At 39.9% G+C, this 19,743-nt stretch overlaps 1 protein-coding gene across 1 annotated transcript in view; it reads left to right on the top strand.

The window, feature by feature from the left end:
- The first annotated feature begins 8,727 nt into the window (after positions 1 to 8,727).
- prkg1b (protein kinase cGMP-dependent 1b) overlaps positions 8,728 to 19,743 on the top strand; it is a 44,061-nt gene continuing 33,045 nt past the window's right edge. The window contains exons 1-2 of the mRNA XM_084741397.1: positions 8,728 to 9,198; positions 17,094 to 17,260. Coding sequence (XP_084597523.1) covers positions 8,879 to 9,198; positions 17,094 to 17,260 — 487 coding nt within the window. The 5' untranslated portion in view covers positions 8,728 to 8,878. The remainder of the gene's footprint in view (positions 9,199 to 17,093; positions 17,261 to 19,743) is intronic.

The following is a 19,743-nucleotide window of genomic DNA, read 5'->3' as shown; positions in this document are numbered from 1 at the left end:
ATCAGACATTTCTTAATGATTAAATCGATAATTGATCGTTAATTCTCATGATTATCGATCAAAAAGTTTGTCGAAAATGCCCATCCTACCTCTGACACAGTCTCATTTTCTTCAATGTTGTGTGAAAAAGAAGGCATATTAAATACGAGTCTCCAATCTTGAATTTAAGACATTTTCCTGGACACAGTTTATAACCACCTTATTCTTAATACAATGATTACGATAGCCAACTTTAAAATCTCTCTATTTGAACTATCAGGGTTGATCAGAAATTATGATCCAAAAGAAAAAGAATATATATAGTTGCATTGTAGTTCTGTTCTGGTTAATGTTTTTTTTTAACATACTATCTGTCAACTTGATGATTGGACAGATTTGGCTATTGTCATCCTGCATAATCATGACCAATGTATGGGAAGTCAAATTTTGTTGACTGACAGAAGTTTATGTATCACTATAATGCCTCTGATGTGTATACTTGGGTTCTATTGTGTCACACAGAACAATGTAATAAGTGATTAAGAACATTTAGCAAATCAAGAAAGAGAACACTGGAAAAATATTCTTTTGCCTATTTTTTTTTCATGTCTGACATTGTTGCAGGATCACGTTCACACACTTTTTAATGGACTAAATGAAATGAAACAGTACACAGAAGGACACAAGCACAGTAGTTTGACCAGCTTTTTGGCCTATTAATCATTGAGAATACCCATGATGTCCACATGTTATCCAATTAGGTGCGTAAATATATACGGCTTATAAAGATCAAATAAACAATTTGTTCCTGGACAGATTTTTTGATTAGCTGATGAATTTTCTTAATATTTTTTTTTTAATTAGCTAAAATCACATACCTGCCATCATAAAATCCTACGGTTGGTTGATTTGGTTTCACACTACAAATGAACCACATCAGAGTCTACTAGGAACCAGACTGACTCATCCTTTTCAAGCAGTCTCACTCCAATTTTTTGGTCCACACCAATGTTCAAATGACAGCTTTCACAGTAGTCCACTTAAACCAAACTAACTAGGCAAATGGACCATGGCCTGTTTTAACTGAACAAAACAGACTAGGTCAACAATCAACCTCAGAAATGCTGTCAATCAAACCCTGGTGCAGACTAAACAGTGTGAGCTCAGCCCACTTCTGTTGTGGTTCATTTGAAAGCAAACCAACTAACCACAGGATTTTATGACAGCAGACAGCATGTGATTTTAGAATAATTTTAAATGCTAAACTACAAATAAATCCATCTGCTGATCTTGAAATCTGTTCAGGAAGTCATTTCTGAACAGCCATGAACAGGCTCTGTATATTTCTGCAAACTATTTGGTAATCATGATAACACAAATGTATGTCAGTGCAGGTATGTTCCCTGAAGAAGGGATCAAAAGCAGGTAAAACTGTTGTGCTTATATCCCACTCCATGTACTTTGTCAGTCCATAAAATTCATCAAAAGGTGTGTAGCAGTGATCCAACAGTAATTAGCCCCAAATCATTACGGTATAAGCCACATCTACCTGTTAGTCATTAATCATAACATGCAGTTGATTTGCTGTCAGATACTTAAGTTTATAATCAGTTTCTTCACATCAGACGCATTTAAGTGCTTCATAAACTTTTGTCAGTCACAGCAATTTGACTTCCCCAAGTCGTTTCTGATGATGCAGGATGGTAATCGCCATAGCTGTCCAATCAATGACTTACCTTTAATTCATCTGTAATGTGTCAGTGTCGACATGAACCACACCAGGACTAAAATGCAACAAGATGTCATTTTGTCCTTGATCCTGACCACATGACCCAGCTATGAAAACACCCTTAAAGTTATACTGATTTGTATAAAACTCTGTGAAATTCCACTAAAAAAAATTCTAGTTTTAAGAACATGGGAACCTTTTTCAACCAAGTGTTAGACCGAAAGGAAGATTTTATTTTGCTAAATATTGCAATGGTTTAATGCACTCACCTTAGCTATCAGAGCCAAGAGCAGCCGGATCTTCTTTCCAGCAGCGCCCCCTCTGCTACCGAAGATCTTCATTAAGTTCGCTGTGTGTTGGTCAAGTTGTCCGAGGAACTTGGCTTGAAGTGGTAAAGTTGTTACACACATGTATTCAGTATTTATCTGTGAAAGAAAATACATGAGATATCTAAAATTGATTACTGCAGCCACAGCACTGTTCCAAAATCTAAATGTTTTAATAATTATAATTTATATAATTATTGAGGAAGGACAGAGAACTGTTTTGGTCTTATTCTCAAGTTTTTTGTTTTGTTTTTTTGTCTAACATGCAGATGAATTTAACATTTTAATAACACCACAGCTTCTGTTGTGTATTTTCAAGATGGTTAGTGAAGCAAATTCAAATTATTCTGCTACCTTATTTTACCAGGCTTTGGCTGGTGCTAAATTTGGTCCTTGAATAATACCTTTACGACTATTACATCATCCATAAGTTTCACATACCAACCAGATCACTTCAGTTGGGGCGCAAACATAATTAAACTTAACTTAACAAGTTAGCAAGACGAGGGGCGAGTCCGAGCAGCAGGTGCTAACGGGAGTTATTTGGCGGGGTTGAGCGAGTCACAAACTGAAGCCATATTGGCATCTAATGCTAAGCCAGCTAGCAGATGCTAGCAGACCATGATGCCATGGTGTGGCTATTAACGCAGCCCGAGCAGTGCTCTTCACCGTAGGTCCTCTTATTTCACAACAACCCTGACTAGTTTGTATGTAGCCGTTAGCTGGTGGTTAACGAGATACGAGTCACTTAACCGGTGCTAACGCTAGCAGCTGCAAGCAGGACACGATGCAGCTAAAGCAGATACATGCTAACCTAAATTCATCGACCTCTTACACAGCAAAACAATCACTCTAGCTTAGAAAAGTATTAAAACAAACTTAAAATTCATACACTCATGAAATAACATCGCCATAGTGTAACACAACAAATGGGAAATGCTGGAAAAACTTACCGAACCTGCGGCTACTTCGGCGCCATTTTCCCACTCGCTCAGGTAAACGTATGTCATGCGAAGAGGTCGCAGGGTCGCAACCGGTCTTCCGGTTTCGGGTGGGTTGCAACCAGCGTTAAGACACACTACCGCCACCTACTGTGCTGGAGTGTGACGCACACAGTCGCCTTAAAGATCTGGTCACATAAAGGTTAACATTCAGTTTATACCAAGTAGATTCACACTGTGTTTATTTATTTTCTGTAATAAACTTTTGATTTCATATATTTCAGTTACATTTTACTTAAATATATTGCTTCATGTTAATGAGGGCCAAGACTTAAAAGTTTTAACGTGTATATGTTTTCAATAAGACATCAAGATAATAAAGGGTGATGCAAAAATCACAGCAAATCTGGTCAGGAATGTTCATTTATGCACAAATGAAGTCTTTCTAGAATTTATTGATTTTTAAAAATTGGGGAAACATGACTGTCCCCTACGAATCCTGTGTGAAACTGAAAGTTGAGTGTTGACTCTTCAATTTTATTTCTTATTATTCTTATTATTTCTTATAATCTTATTATTTTCAGTTTTCAGTCAGTTTTATGGGTTCATGAAACAAGAATACTTAGTCAGGTTAAAGAAAAGTTCATAGATTGTCCCTGCCACATCCATAAAAACAATTAACCAATCACATGTAAATTTCCCATGTAATTTTATTACATAAGTTTAATGTAAAGAGTTGCATTTAATGTATAAATTAAATATCTGAAGTCAGATTTGATTAAGTTAATGCAAACTTTTACATAAACTTTGTTGGAGTGTAAAGCACAGTTTTCTTATGTGATCTATTAAAATAAAGTTTACATGATTTTTTACATTCAGTTTATACTAAGCATATTCACATTATGTTTGATTCTTCTGGGTAAATAAACTTTAAATTTAGCATTTTTCAGTTACATTTTACTTAAAAATATTACTTCATGTTTATTAGAGCCAAGAATCATTTTTTTGAGTGTACAGGAGTCCTGAGGCATCACCAACAGAGAAGGATCTGCATCTGTTCTCTGTGTTCTTCTAATACTAACACACGACACTCTACCACTGGAAAATGCATCACATGCATCAACTGATGAATTATTTGTTTGAATGCTGTTTTGATGTGATTCCACCGTCTTATCTGCAGCTAACCTGATCTGATCTGACCTGAAGAAACCAGCATCAGCTCTCCTCATACATCCAGGGGTGGTGATGCTGTTTGAAGGGTGAAGCTTCATTTTCGTTCCAAATTTAACTTGAGATCTTCTTCATTTGGAAGAAACAAGGCGAGTAAACAAACCTTCCTGTGTCTTCTTCGTGGGAACAGATTCGTTCATTTTAAGGAAGAGGAAAAGTCGAGCTGTCAGTCATCCGACACACAAAGAGCCAATTATACTATGTCAAGTTCAGTAAACATTCACTGATGCTCGCTGGAAATTTACTGCGTGTGTGTGTGTGTGTGTGTGTGTGTGTGTGTGTGTGTGTGTGTGTGTGTGTGTGTGTGTGTGTGTGTGTTGGCAGTCAAACAGTGAAGTCCTTGATTCAATCAAAGGTGAAACGATGACCACAAACACACACACAGAAGTGATCTGGTGTGTTTTATTTGTGGAATAAAAATGTACTTTGCAGCACTGACAGCTGATTTCTCCCAAATTTAAAGTTTCCTTTTGTTCATTGATTATGTGATTTCACATATAATATGATTTGACAGATAAATATTTGTATTTTTCTGTGTGGGCTCCTCTTTAATTTCTCAAGAGAGGAACCTGAAAAAGTTCTCCTCAGGTTTACCATCACACTCACACACAGACTCATGATGAACAGAATCCAAATCGCAGATCTGGAGAGATGATGGATCACCTGTTTGATTCTCAGAACCTGGCACCTACATTACCCACAATGCAACCTGAAAGCCCACAGTTCAGGGGGAGATTGGAGTGCCTTATGCTAGCTAGCTAGCTAATGTGACCTGGAGCCTCAACAGAGGAGCGACTGTTTTGAATCTCTTTGCAGTTGTGGTTGATTTGCATCTTTTTGTGGTTGTTTTGTGTCTTTGTGGTCATTTTGCATCTTTAATTTACGCTTTTATCCAAAGCAACGAACATGGTGGTGATGAAGGTTAGCTGGTTGTTAGTCATGATGAGAGGTAGGACATGAACCAGCAGAGGGCAGATCCTCATATAAAAAGCATCTTTTAATAATCAGTTTCTCTCTCTCTCTCTCTCTCTCTCTCTCTCTCACACACACACACACACACACACACACACACACACACACACAGTCTCTCTCTGTCTGCTCTCAGTGTGACTCTGATGAATCTCTGAAACAGGTTCCTCAGTTTGTCTCTTGTGGACAGATCAGATCTCATCTTGGACCAAATGTCCTTTAACTCCTTCAGGGTTGATTTTTGTGATTTTTGGAGAAACTTTGATCTTGGTTCCTCTCCGTGTCTCCGTGTCTCTGAGGACTGGAGGAGGATGAGCGGGCTGGAGGTGGACTTTGCTGCGGCTGAAGGACGAGCGGATCGTGCAGATGGAGCGGAGGCTGCAGGAGAAGGAGGAGGAGGAGGCGGTGGAGCTGAGGAGCAAACTGCACTGCTGCGGGGCCGCGGCCTCTGCAGCCTGGACTGCTGGCCGGACAGCCGGCGTACCCGGCGGGCAGCGGGGGTGTCAGCGGAGCCGGTGGAAGAGATGGAGCTGTGAAGGTTCTCCAAAACACACAGGTGAGCTAACACACCTGACTGTTTGTACATCATACAGGTACATGAGTGAAATTCACACGTTTAGGTTTAACCTGCTGGACATGCATGAATATTATCAGATAAAAAGACTAAAAGTCATAATTCTGAGATAAAGTCAACATTATGATAAATCTGAATAATGAGATAAAACTTAATGATTTTCTAAATTATTACTTATTTTATAATTAGGACATTTCTATCTCATAATTGTGACTTTTCATGGGAATATTTTCTTCTTCCACTGATTCTTCCACTCATTTTGTCATTTAGTCTAATTAAGCTCAAAGCTGCCAGGAACCTAAAACACAACATAAAAATGACACGTGCCTGCACAGATGTACAAAACTTGAATAATACTGTCTCAAAGTATGATCATAAAACAGCTAAATGTAATGTAAAATATATATTTTACTTTTTATTCACATAAATCCAGCAGTTACCAAATAAACATTTAAACGTTGTTTTCCTGTTTCTCCAAATACATGAAGGGTTGAGTTGTAGTTAAATGTACATAAATAATAAATTCAAGACAACATCAACGTGTTTCCTTTCTTTATGAGGCAGCAGAAGTAAATCCACAGATTTTACCGTCTGTCAGAGAACCAGACGTGTCCAACACAAACACAGAGACATGAATACAGAGTGAGTCAAAACTTCAAGACTGTAAGTGATTTCATTGGTTCTGTTCCTGCTCGCCGTCTGAATGTTGTCCAGAAGCTGCAGCAGGTTGTGATGACAGCGAGCAGCCAGCAGAGGGAGCCACAGAGCAATATATAAACAAGTGGTGACAAACCTGTGGGTCGAGGCCCTCCAACAGGTCCCAGGATCAATATGGGACAAAATACGGATCAAGGAATTTTAACACCTGTCCATTGTTCTTTTTTCTTTTTTGTTGGTGACTTATAGTCAGTTTTCATTCTGTATCTCTTTACAGTCTTTTGTTTTCATTTTTCATGTCTTTGTAGTTTTTAATTCATTTTGCATCTTGTAGTTTTTTAAATTAATTTCACACCTCTCTGTAGTCTTTTTGTGTCTCTTTGTAGTGATGTTCCATGTTTTGGTATAGTTTTTTTTATAATTCATTTTGCACGTCTTTACAGTCATTTTTCATCTTTTTGTAGTTTTTTTAAAGTCATTTTCTCTCTGCACTCATTTTTATCTGTTGTAGACTTTTATTTCATTTAGCTGTAGTCATTGTTTTTCTTTGTTCATAATTATGATAAAAATCATTTTTATGTCATAATGACTTGACTTGAGCCTTTTTAAATTCTTTCTTTTAGAGTCAGGAATGATCTTCCATACAAAGGCAGTCAAACTTTTATTCAATTCTAACAATTCAGCCATAATCTTTACCTGTCAGATCACATCAAGAACATCAAAACCGGATGAAGGAAATTCATCAGAAACAACAAGAAAATAAAATAAAGAGTTTGAGTGGTGGAAATGAACTGAAACACACAATAATGATGAGGATGAAGAGCAGCGTGGAGAGATGAGGAGGAGGAGGAGGAGGAGGAGGAGTTGAGGCAGACCAACTTTTGGACGTACCGGCAGAGTGTCGGTCCTCTCCCGTGTCTCTCCCGTGTCTCTCCCGTGTCTCTCCTCCGTTTAAAGCTCCTGCTGCTCCGCATTAAACTAATTAAAGTAATGAAGGTGATTAAAGCGGAGCAGATCTGCAGCTCCACATCCTCTCTGCTCTCCCGATCATTCAGTTGATCTCTGCGGGGTTTTGGCTTCATGTCCGCTCGTTTCAAACCGGAATATTTGCAGCTTCCAGACGTTTTTCCGACGCGGGAACCGAAGCTGAAGTGATGTGAAGGATTCATTTCTTGTGGGTTCCTGTCGCTGGTTCTTCTTCTTTCTTCTTTTCTTCCTCTCTTCGCTGCTCTGCGGATTTAAAAGACACGTTTTCTACTTTTCCCGGCGGAGGGATTCGAACCAGAGGATGTTTCTACGTTTTATTTCGGGTTTTTCTGTTTTCTGCCTCTTACCTGGATCCTCCTGGATGATTTGTTAAAATCCAGGCAACAGAAAACTGATGTTTTCCACTCGAACCAGTTTCAAGGAGTTTAAATCAGGAATATCTTGGTTTTATTATTTTGGAGTGAAAATTCTCTTTGCTTCTGGTAATTTTGTTTGTGTTTCTCCCACGTGACAGATCTGCTGTAATCATATTTCCTGCTGGAGGAGGAAACCCTGGAAGTGGTGAAAAGGTTCTCCGATGTTCCACTTCATCACCTTTGTTTTAAAGCAGTTTCATTTAGAAGCAGAAGTCACTTCTTCCTTGTTTTCCAGAATTTTTCCAGTTTGAATTGTTTTCTTTTTCATCTAAAATCATATTTCTTTCCTGGGAGATGGATCAGATAAGGGAGCCCTGAAAACTGAAAATACACTCAGACATGTTGAAGTTCACAGGGAAATCTTTTGGATCCAAAGGCTTAATACTGTAATTAAACTCTTCAGAGAAACTGTAGAGAGGAAGAACCCAGCAGGAGACTGAAGCTGAACTCCAACAACTAATCCATTTTTTGACAAGTACTAAACGAATCACCAACTATTCTGATGATCAGTTTCAGCTTCTGAAATGAGAATTTTTAGTTTTTTCTGCTTTCTGACAGTAAAAAGGTAAAGATGTTGGGAAACATTGATCAACATTTACCAAACATCTAATTGATTAATCAAGAAAATAAATGATTTATCAGCAGTGAAAGTACCTTTGAGAGTTTTTGGGCATTGCTACAGATCCTAGAAGAACTCTGAAGAATCCAAGAAGAGAAAATCCAAATGGAACCTCGAGACCCCAAGGAACCCTTTGTGACAACCCGGAGAAGACTCCTCAGGAATCTTTGAGGATCCCTGAGACTCTCCAAGAGGTACCTTCAAGACCCTGATTTGTTGAGGTCCTTTAGTTCCCCTGACAGAACGTGAAGCACCTTTACACATCGTAGAAAAATCACAAGTCTCCTGAATAAATCCAGGTGCCACTGAAGGAACCCTGAAGAACCCTGACCCTAAGGACGTCAGGGGAGGACAGAAGACCTTGAGGTTCCAAAGAGTTAAGTACTTTGAGAAACCCTACCAGGACCCTGAACGCTTAAGAGGAACCCTGAGAACTCCTCCTAGAGAACTAATGGGGACCCTTCGGGACTTGCAGTATGCCCTGCAGGAGAAGATCGAGGAGCTGCGTCAGCGCGACACCCTGATCGACGAGCTGGAGCTGGAGCTGGATCAGAAGGACGAGCTGATCCAGCGGCTGCAGAACGAGCTGGACAAGTACCGGTCCGTGCTCCGGCCCGCCACCGCCCAGCAGGTCCAAGCCCAGCAGCAGAACCTCGCCCTGCAGCCAGACCAGCACCGCAGCAAACGTCAGGCCATCTCCGCCGAGCCCACCGCCTGCGACATCAGTGACCTCAGCCACGTCACCCTGCCCTTTTACCCCAAGAGTCCAGAGTAAGTCCACTCCAAGTGTGTCCTGTTCAAACTTCACCTTTCTGTCCAGGTCGTCACTTCTGGGTTTGTTTGTCCAGGGACGTCATTTATAAAATGAATTAACCATCAGTTTAGATCTTACTGACTTTAGCAGAAAACCAAGTGTCAGTGGTTTCTTCTAAAACCTTACTTGATCTTATCTCTAAAGAAAGTGTAAACTTCACTGCGGGTCGTGATGCGGGTCGCAGCCCCTGGTTTCAGACCGTGGCGCCGATAGTTGATGCTGAGTTAAGATGGATGTACGTCTATCTGCTCCGCCTGTTTTCAATAGATTGATTGTGACAGGATTCATTTTTTATCATTTTCTGATATTTTATGGACCAAACATCTAATTGATTAATCATAACAACGACTGATAGATTAATTGATAATGAAACTAATCATTACTTTCAGTCCTATACAGATGTTTTGTCACATCTGAAGTGTGCACCAGCACATCTCTGCAGCACCACAGTAATTTTACCAACAAAAAAAATGACTGTAGATCCTGTGATTTGAAAATTGCAGTAGACCATATTGTGATTTCGATAAAATTTAGATTAATTGATCGGCCCTGCTCAACATAAACATTTTGTTATGTCAAGCTCTTTAAATGAAGGAAGCAGCGTTATCATTTTGTCTGGGAAGTCTCTTCTTCTTCTTCTGTGGTTGCTGGTTAAACTCTGCCGTGTTTAGAGAAGCAGCAGACGGTTCCGTTCTCTCGGAGGTGTTTGAACTCGGCCGTCTCGCTGTAGTGAAACTCTGATGAGCGGAGGCTGCCAGCAGAGCTCCTGCACGCCTCCAGGAACATTCAAACTTTCAGACGTTACTGTTTCCCTGCTGAACGAAGCGCTCCCTTCAGTCTGTGCCGCTCCGGCGAGGGAGAAGGAAACCCTTTATATCCTCCTGGAGTGAATATTTCCATCTTGAATGTGGAGTTTAATCTTTTCTTTCGAGTGATTTGTCTCCAGGTAGTCAGTTTTAGTTGTATTTGTGCAGGTTTTCAGATTTCTGACTCCATAGAGATGGACAGAATTTGTATTATGCACATTATGTGCAATATTATTTTTTAGTAACTTATCCTACTGCTTATTGTTACCTTAATAGGCTCTTTATATTTCCAGTCATACGCCTGATTTACTCAAGGTTTGTGTGTGTAAAAACACACTGTCCCTTTAAGTCATTTCACACTTTATCATAACACCTTTTTTACTTTTCATGTAGTATTATCATTTCATTTGGTGTGTAATTTTACACGCCATGTGGATAGATGGTCCAAAGAAACATGGGACTGGAGGTCGGGGTTCATGTCCAGACATATGTCAGTCATTCCCAAACACTGGGTCGTGACCCTCAGGTGGGTCGCAGGAGATTTTATTTTGGTCATCAAATAAATGAAAGACTGTGAAGAAATTATGCAAAACTTAATTATTCAATACACTTGAAGAGAAAGTGAATATTTTAATGTTTTCAAACACCCAAATAACGATAAATTTGGAAATACTTTTTATTTAGTTTCTAAGCTTCAAGATTCAAGTTTCTTTAAAGAAGAAAAGTAAATCGTCTAACCAGGTCAGACGAATATTTTTTTAGTTTATTTAACTAAAGAATTTGAGTTTGTTTCAAAAGTTAAATATTTGTTACAGCTGACTTGTAATTTTGAGTCTCAACTTCTTTTAGGTTTGTTTTCTTGATGAGAGGAAATAAAAACATTGAAATGACTAAATGCATTTATTATAAAGTATTTTACATGTGCATGCATGTGTCAAGATAATATAAGATGATGTGGAAATGGCAGTAAAAATGTTCAGGAACGTTCATTTATGCACAAAGATTTATTGATAAAGTCTGTTGTGAATTGGGTTTTGATGGTTTGTCATTTTTAAAAAGCGAACATGTGACATAATTAGCTCACGTTCATCACTTGCATTTTTAACTGCATAAATGAGATATTTATTTTAATCCAAAGCACAGTCTTTAGCTGAACCTGACTCAGATGGTTTTAGTGGCTAAACTGCGACTGTTTCACAATGTTAACCACAAAGATCACCATGACAACAGAGGTCACCTGACTGTTGTTACCACATTTATGTCTCATCAAATGTGCCAGACTAAATGACGCAAGGAAAATCTTGAAATGTGTAGGTGACACACAAAATGTCCTTCAACGTGGCGATCAGGTTGTCCCCGCTGCATGGACACACAAGTGTTTGATCTCAGAGAGGACGGAGTCCGGGTTTTGGACCTTAGTTTCCTGATGTGATCAGCAGCTGCGGGTCGTCTCTGCCGAAGAGGAAAGTGAAAGAAAAAAAGGACCGACAGCTGCTGCTGTCACAGATCTTTATTTATACACGTATGAATATGAAAATGAGTGTGTGAGACAGCGGAGGGTGGGAGGGACGCTGAGCCTGATGACATGCAGGGACGGACGACTGCTGTGCTACTATCAGTTTAAAGTTCCTCTCCTGATGTTCCTGTGGTTCCACAAACAATCAATCAATTCAATTTCTTCTCATTTTACTGCCGATTAAAACTCAGCTGGGAGGAACTTCTGAGTTTATCTTTCAAACAGTTTGAGATGTGTGGCTGGGATTAAGAAGGCTGGAAAAGACGGAAAAGTGCTTGATTGCTTTGATTTTAGTTAATGTGCAAATCTGATTTTGAAGAGCTCTGAACAGACAAAGTCTTGAGGACCCCTTGTGAGATCTGGTGCCTCACTAAGGGGGTCCCGGACCCCAGCTTGGGAACCAGTGATGTAGATTATAGCAACAGTGTTTCACTTCTAGTTATGATGTTTCTGCTCAAAATAATAATTTTGTTCCTATTTGGAAAAATAGTTTCTACTTTAAGTAATATTTCTTTTTCATTTCATCCACAGTAATAACATTTCTAATTTTAGTTTACACATTTACACTAATCATCATGATGTTTTTTTGTTATTTTAATTAGTCACGAGTCTCTAAATTTAATGGAAGTGAGGAACTAAATCAGAGGAGTTCTGCTTTAACGCTGCTTCATGTGTCCGAGCCCAGAGCTCAGCACAATATAATGTGTTTTTCTGTCTGTCCGCGCCAGCAATAACAACCACTGTGTTGGTTTTTAATCCATGTGGACCACCCACACACACACACACACACACACACACACACACACACACACACACACACACACACACACACACACACACACACACACAGCTCCACACAGGCAGCTGACAGGGTTTCATTTACCATCCCACCACTTCTGGCTGTCAGCGTCCTGCAGCTTGCCCCTGTGTGTGTGTGTGTGTGTGTGTGTGTGTGTGTGTGTGTTATTTTCAAACACAAATGAAAGCAGTACAGTAGAGTGTGTGTAGGCAGTGAACGCCCACCGGCCCTCCTGCTGTCTGCAGTAAGGCTTCATGAGCGTCTCCAGCAGACGAGCTGATGCTCAGCTGAGACTCGACTGACACGCAGCTGCTGCTCAGACACCAGGACTCTTATTTTGAAAGTGACGTGCTGCTGTTTGTCACACTGATGCAGATAATGTCTCTACTGTAGCTGTAACTTTTAGTTGCACTCTTTCTACTGTGGCGTTGACGTCTCCAAACACAGCAGTCATGTTACACTGATGACATTTCCTACATTTTCTAGGTTATGACCTCTTAACTTCTAGCAATATTCTTACATGTTTCTGTTTCTTTTCTACTGTAGCAGGGCGGCACAATTAGTCTGAGTATTATTGAAATCATGATATAGCCAGGAGCAATGTTTAAATCGTAGGGAAAAGGAGCTACGCTTACGACAGCATCCTTCACTGAAGTTCAGTAAAACAGGACTGTTTGATAGTAACGTACTGTTTTGTGAGAGAACGGTGCTTTTTCACTCAGACCTGCAGCATCTCTATGAGCCTCCTACAAGTTGTTTTTGAGGATTTCTGTAGACGTCAGGTTTTCCTCTGTTCAGAATATAAACAGGATATGAAGGTCTGCCTCCTTTTGCTCTTGGTGATTTCTAAAATATATGAGTCTCCTCTCTGTTTCACACAGTTGTCAATCTTTTCTTTATCTCTGTCACTTCATCTCTTTCTCGTTTTCTGTCTTCTTTCCTCTGAACTTTTTTCTTTCTTCCTCTACCTCTTTAAAAGTCTTGCTGTGTTTTTGCTGCTGCGTCTCTGTGTTTACCTCTTCTTATATTCTTGTAATTAGTTCTTTTTTTGTTTATTCTTTTGCCTTGTTTTATGCACCTGCCTGTTTTGCTCGTCTCTCCCTGCAGGTTTCTTTGTCTCGCTGCTTTATTTTCTCTCTTTCAGCCTGTAAATTCTCTCTGTTGAGTTTTCTTCAGTTGTCCCTCCCATGTGACTTGTGCAGTAATAACAGAAGGGTCTCCTTCATCACCCCCCTCTGTCCGTTCTCAATGTTTTCATTGAAGTTCGTTTCCTCCTGAGTTCAATTTACATGCAGATATCGAAGCCAGGCTGAAATATTTCAAAATAAAATCTGTCTCTAATAGCTCCTCTCGGTGCTCTTCTCCTCCACTGGATAAAATAAAACTCTCCATCTATTCTCAGGTAGACCTTTAGGTGTCTTCTCTCCCTCCTTACAACAGAGTTATCTCTTATAGTCCAGCGTTTCTCAGGGCGGTGTACAGCCTCAGAGAGAAATGTCAGCCGCCTCGGCTCCGAAAACTTCACACAAAACAAATATTTCAGCTGTGAATTTAATTTGGGCCAAACTGTCACCAGAGTGACAAAGTTTCAGAGTCAGCTCAGGTGAAGCAGCCTCAGAGCTCAGCTGCAGTTCCTCTAATGTCCACCAGATGCCAGAGGAGACAGACATCTTTACCGCAGTAGAAGTACAGATACTCGAGTATCAGTAGAAGTACTGAATCAACTCGTTTACTGCAGTAAAAGTGAAAAAGTTCAGGCTCCTCAGAGTTTAAACGTAAGAAGTCGTCCTCTGAAGGACGTTTCTACTGTTTCTGTGCAAAGACAACTGAACCTCAGCTCTGTCTGTTGCAGCTTATTATGCCTTTTTGTCGTTTTACTGTGTTACGTCTTGTTACGTCATTTTAATCGTGTTACGTACTTGTTACGTCCTCAACATCTCGTAACATTGTTTTTATCTTGTTGGGTGTTGTTTTGTCGTTTTCATCCCATTACGTCATTTTCTTATTGTTACGTATTACGTTGTTTTTGTCTTGTTACGTCTTTTACATCTTTTTCATCTTGTCGCATCATTTACATCTTGTTTCATTATTTTCATTTTGCTACATATTTTGTGTTGTTTTCATGTGATGCCCATTTCATCTTCTTACATTATTTTTGTGTTGTTACGTTGTTTTCATCATGTCATGTCGTTTTTGTCTTTTTATGTGTTGGTACATCGTTTTCATGTCATGTCTTTTCCATCGTTTCAGTCTTGTTATGTCTTTTTACTGTTTGTCTTGTTCTGTGTTGTTTTGTTGTTTTGGTTTTAGTAGAAAGTTCAGATGTTTGTGTTCAAGTTAAAGTAAAACGTTTTCAAAAAATAAATCCTCACTGTGTTTCAAAGTAAATACTTCTGCTGACAGATTAATGTTAAAAATATAAATAAATGAAACTCTCTTCAAAATCAAAATCAGGAAAGAAAATAATGTTTAATGTGATTAAAGCAGGAATGTCAGTAAATCAGTCTGATCTATGAGTGATTCTTAAAAAAACAAGGAGGAATTTAGTAAAATCAGCTAATCTGCTCTCAGTAATTTAACATATTCAAGTTTGTTTGTTTGTTACTAATGCAAGAGCAGTACATTAATGAATAAAGAGAAGTGGTCATTCTTATTCCTGAGTTCTGAAGGAGTTTTCTGTTTTCTTCAGAGGTCAGTCTGAGTTAAAGGGACAGGACAGATATTCTGTCCAGTCACAGCTCTGCTCACAGACTCTGTTGTGTTTGAAGTGTTGTGATCATAATGAATGAAGCATCAGTTCTTCACGACTTCCAATAAAGCAAAGATCTGATTGGTCTACAGGCTTCTGTTAGGTTATCGGTCTGAACTGAAACTGTTCTCCTGAACTCCTGAAGCTAAACGTGATGGAGGCGACAGCTGCCAGCGCTGACTGTTGAACTCTTTGTTTCCTCTCTTCATCTTTCTGTCTTTCTGTTTGTCTCTTTTCAGTTCAGATGTGTTTTATTGAGTCGACAGGAAGGAGCCGTCTCTCTCTCTCTCTCTCTGTCTGTAGAGTGTCTGTGGGGCTCGACCGTGTCGGGTTCACGATGGCAGCTCAGCTGCTTCTCATTTGTCCACGTTTGAAGGAGGAAGACGCGTCTCTTCTCAGCTCGTATATAAAATCTGTGAGGCATCAGCTGCTGACAGGATGTGTCATTATAACAGTAATTGAGAATTTACATTCATCTGGACAATAATCAAACTTAATTTTAGATCCAATATGTGATTTATTCTCAGAATAAATAAACACTGACTGAAGAAAAGAGTGAAGATTAAACTTTTAGAAGAAGCAGGGATGTCTCATATAAGACAAATATCACTGTCTGCAAACCAACCAAACTCCACTGACAAAATCAGTCATTTTATCTCACAGACCACAGGAGCTGCAGGTCTGCAGCTGCCTCCATCTGTCCCTGTTTGTGTTATTGTGTCACTTTACATCAGTGTGGACTCAGCGTCCACTGAACTGTAGTGGACTGTAATAAGAGCGGGACAGAGGAGGTTGTCTCTCTGACATTAAACTGCAGTCTGACATTCAGCTGTAGTTCAAATGGACATTAACTTCGTCAAATGAAGACGGACGATGAAACCAGCAGAGAAAAACATCAGTAAATGTTAAAGTTGTTCATCAAACTGCAGGTACTGAGCAGAAGATGTGACAGAAAACTGAAGTTTCAGATTCTCTCAAACGCATCAAAATCATCCTGCAGACAGAAAAAGAGACTCGATGCAGGTTTTAAACTTTACAGGATGTTTTCCTGCTGAGTCCTGCTGTAAATCTGCACTGAGAGCAGGTGGAGTTTGTTTAGTGCTCATCCAGGAGTGATCATATACTAATGAACCCCACACACACACACACACACACACACACACACACACACACACACACACACACACACACAGATTCATTTCATGGTTCACCTGAGGGCTAAAACACTAAAGCCTCTTTCCACTTCTCTCTGTGTTCATAGAGTGATATGAAGTCAGATATGTGTGTGTCTGTGTGTGTGTGTGTGTGTGTGTGTGTGTGTGTGTGTGTGTGTGTGTGTGTGTGTGTGTGTGTCAGTGCATCATTATCAGATGTCCTGTGTATCTGTGAGAGAAACATGAACAGATGTCAAGTTTTTACTGTTTTATACAGACAGTTCTCACTCCCGACTCGTCAAATAAAGCAGCCTATTACATGGCTTTGTTAAATACTCGATTCTGATTGGTCAGTTGTGGAATTTTGAGGTCTGTTATTTCTGCGTTGTGGATCATTGCTATGAAAACCAGACTGTTGCTGTACAGAACAGACCGATGAGTCTGGAGGAGTAATACAATCATTTTAAAGTGAATATTTTGTGTCAAACTTTCGATCTTCTTTATTCTGAACAACTTATTGCCATCTGTTGATTATTATTATTTTGTGCTCACTAACACAGATTTTGATCATTTGTGAACATTTGTGAGAATGTTTTGTGTGCACAGAAAAGGTCCGAGATCTTTCACAACTCATGAAAAATGCAAAAGCAAAAAAAGTGTTGTTTTGCACACAAGATAAGAAATTGAATTATTCTTTGTAGACTGCAGACATTTACATGGTTACAGTAGGATGTTTCAAAATGAATATCAATAAATCAAAGTGATCAGCGTCCTGCAGCCAATCACCTTACAGCATCTCATGTGTCTCTCCTCACCTCCTCCTCTCAGGTCAAAGGAGATGATAAAGGAGGCCATCTTGGATAACGACTTCATGAAGAACCTGGAGCTGTCTCAGATCCAGGAGATTGTGGACTGCATGTATCCGGTGGATTATGGGAAGGACGCCTGCATCATCGAAGAGGGTGACGTGGGCTCTCTGGTCTACGTGATGGAAGGTGAGGAGACGCTTTCACGCTTGATTTTTTTTTTTTTTTTTAAGTGTCTGAAAAGCATTTTGCTGCTGGCCTTGTCCACAGCAGTACAGAACCCTGATATCAACATGTATCAATATCAACAAAATATCAGAACCTAGATATCATCGCTAAAAATTATAAAGAACCCTAATATCAAACGCCAGAAACCATCAAGAACCGTCATGTTCAAAATGTTCAAATCATCAAGGACCCTAATATGAAGGCTAAAATCTGTCCAAAAAAACATTAATGCTTAAGTCCTAAAGAACATGAATGTCAACACTGAAAAATGTAAAGAACCCCAATATGAATGCTAGAAAACCATCTAGAACCCTCCTATCAAAGCTTAAAATCATCAAGGACTCCTGTATCAACACTAAACAGTCAGGAACCCAGAATTATCACTGCAGGTTACACACTGACTACAAAGAAACACCTCATAGAACCACAATTCAAAAAACATGAACCTTAAAAATCAGGTGATGAAGGTGAGTGACCTGGAAACTGAAGCGTCCCCTGCTGGTTTTTAATGAGCAGCTGGTCAACGTTGTGCAGACGCTCTGAGCTTTACGACATTTCCAGCTGAAACAGAGAAACTGTGAGACGTTTCCTGCAGCTCAGTTCGACCTTTTGGACGCAGTTTTCTCAGCTGCTGGTCTTCATGCAGGAACGTGCCAGGCTCGTGGCGCGTTGCGTAACGTGTCAGAACGCCTGAAGGCGGCTGAACGCTCACCTCCTCTCAGACACAGCTGCTCTCTGCAGTCAACGTTTCTTCCTCATGACTACCATCATCTTCTGTCCTCTGCCTGCATCTCTGCAGGAAACACAAACACGGCGTCATCACAGGGCAACTGTCAACTCTGAGCGCCGCCGTCCTGCAGAGCCGGAATTTTAAACCTGAGTCAAACATCAGCTGATTGATAAAAGTTCTAGAAACAGAAATACAGACAGACAGAGGAGGCAAAAACCCCCATGTACTCAAATAGGAGTACAGATACTCAAGTAAAAGTACTGATTCAACTTGTTTATTGCAGTAAAAGTGAATATCAGAGCAGTGCAGTATCCGTGGATACTGCACTGCTCGCTCCTGTGTGTCTCGGTTACACGTCTCTTTGTCGGTACATTTATAGTAAACAAGCGACGGTTAATTCTGAAGCGACTTTCATGAAATGAGAAACTGAACATGACAGTGTGGTTACTTGTTGAATTCTGGGATCATTTAATCAGCACCGACAGGAAGCTCCTGAATGCACACGACTTCCTCTTGATTATGATGTTGATGTTGCAGAAACACTCAGGTGTTTCCTGCCACTCGCTCCTCTTAACGATCAGTAGGTGTCCGTGTGTAAAAATGATTGAAAACTGAGTTGACTCTGTTGAGAGCAGCTTCAGTCCAAACACCAACCTGTGGGAGGATCATGATACTAAACGGGCTTCTTATGTAACACGCTGACCTCAAACACACCTATAAATAAAACACACCGTCTCAGAGTGAAGACGGTACGACACTTGTGACGCCTCCGTCCAACAAACCGCTCCCAACACGTGTGGGTGAAACATTTCTAAATGTCCCTTTGGACAAAATCATCCACCGACGGTGACGGTCACATGATGACAGCGAGCTGAGGCCTACGTTCTCACACACGGGGTTATTTCAGCTCACTGGTAGCCGTGGCAACCGACAGCAGTAAACATATCGAACACGTGCTGTCGTTTGAGTCGGTATGAAAACTTTTGATCAATGAGTGTCCGGTTTCCGTGGCAACCGGCACGCCAGCACCGATGCCACAGATTGAGGCGATTTCACACATTGTGTTTTGTGTTGTTTGGTTGTGAGACGAGTTCACATAAAGTTTTTCTTTTTTTAAATCCTGCAGGTTGTCGGCTGTGACTCTGACCTGCAGGTCTGGACAGTAACAGAACACCAGAAACCACGTTACCTAAATAAAATACAAAATTTAACAGTTTAAATTGGTGGTATTCTGACTATCTTTAAAAATAGATTGTTTGAAAGGATTTTTTAAAATACTTTTTATTTATTGCCATATTTACATACATTCAAAAAAAACAGCCATTCCAGCTTTAAATAGAAATTTCAAAGGAAAACACTGCTGCTGTCGTGTTGTTGGCAGAGTAGCAAGTATTTTAACTTAACATGTTTCCTTATTTCTGATGACATATTGTGGTCATTTTATGATTTTATGATTACAGTAAATATATTACAGATTTCTCCTTTACGTTCCTTTTTGTCATGCTGCTGTGTTCTGTCACACTAATGAGGCTGAAACTGGAGAGAAAATCAACTTTGTGGATTAAAAGAGGTTCCTAAAAGGGTTCATGTTTGAGTGATGTGTTAGAAAAAGTCAATCATTAGGACCTTCAAACGTGTCCTCAGTCAGACCGTCATGTTTTCAGGACAGTGTTGCATCTTTTTGTCTCAGTGTTTGTGGACTCACAGCAGCTCG

The sequence above is a fragment of the Lutjanus erythropterus genome, chromosome 17, assembly GCF_056507025.1.
Source record: "Lutjanus erythropterus isolate fLutEry1 chromosome 17, fLutEry1.hap2, whole genome shotgun sequence".
In the NCBI taxonomy this organism is placed as follows: domain Eukaryota; kingdom Metazoa; phylum Chordata; class Actinopteri; order Lutjaniformes; family Lutjanidae; genus Lutjanus; species Lutjanus erythropterus.
This window is presented reverse-complemented; position numbering and strand designations above follow the sequence as displayed.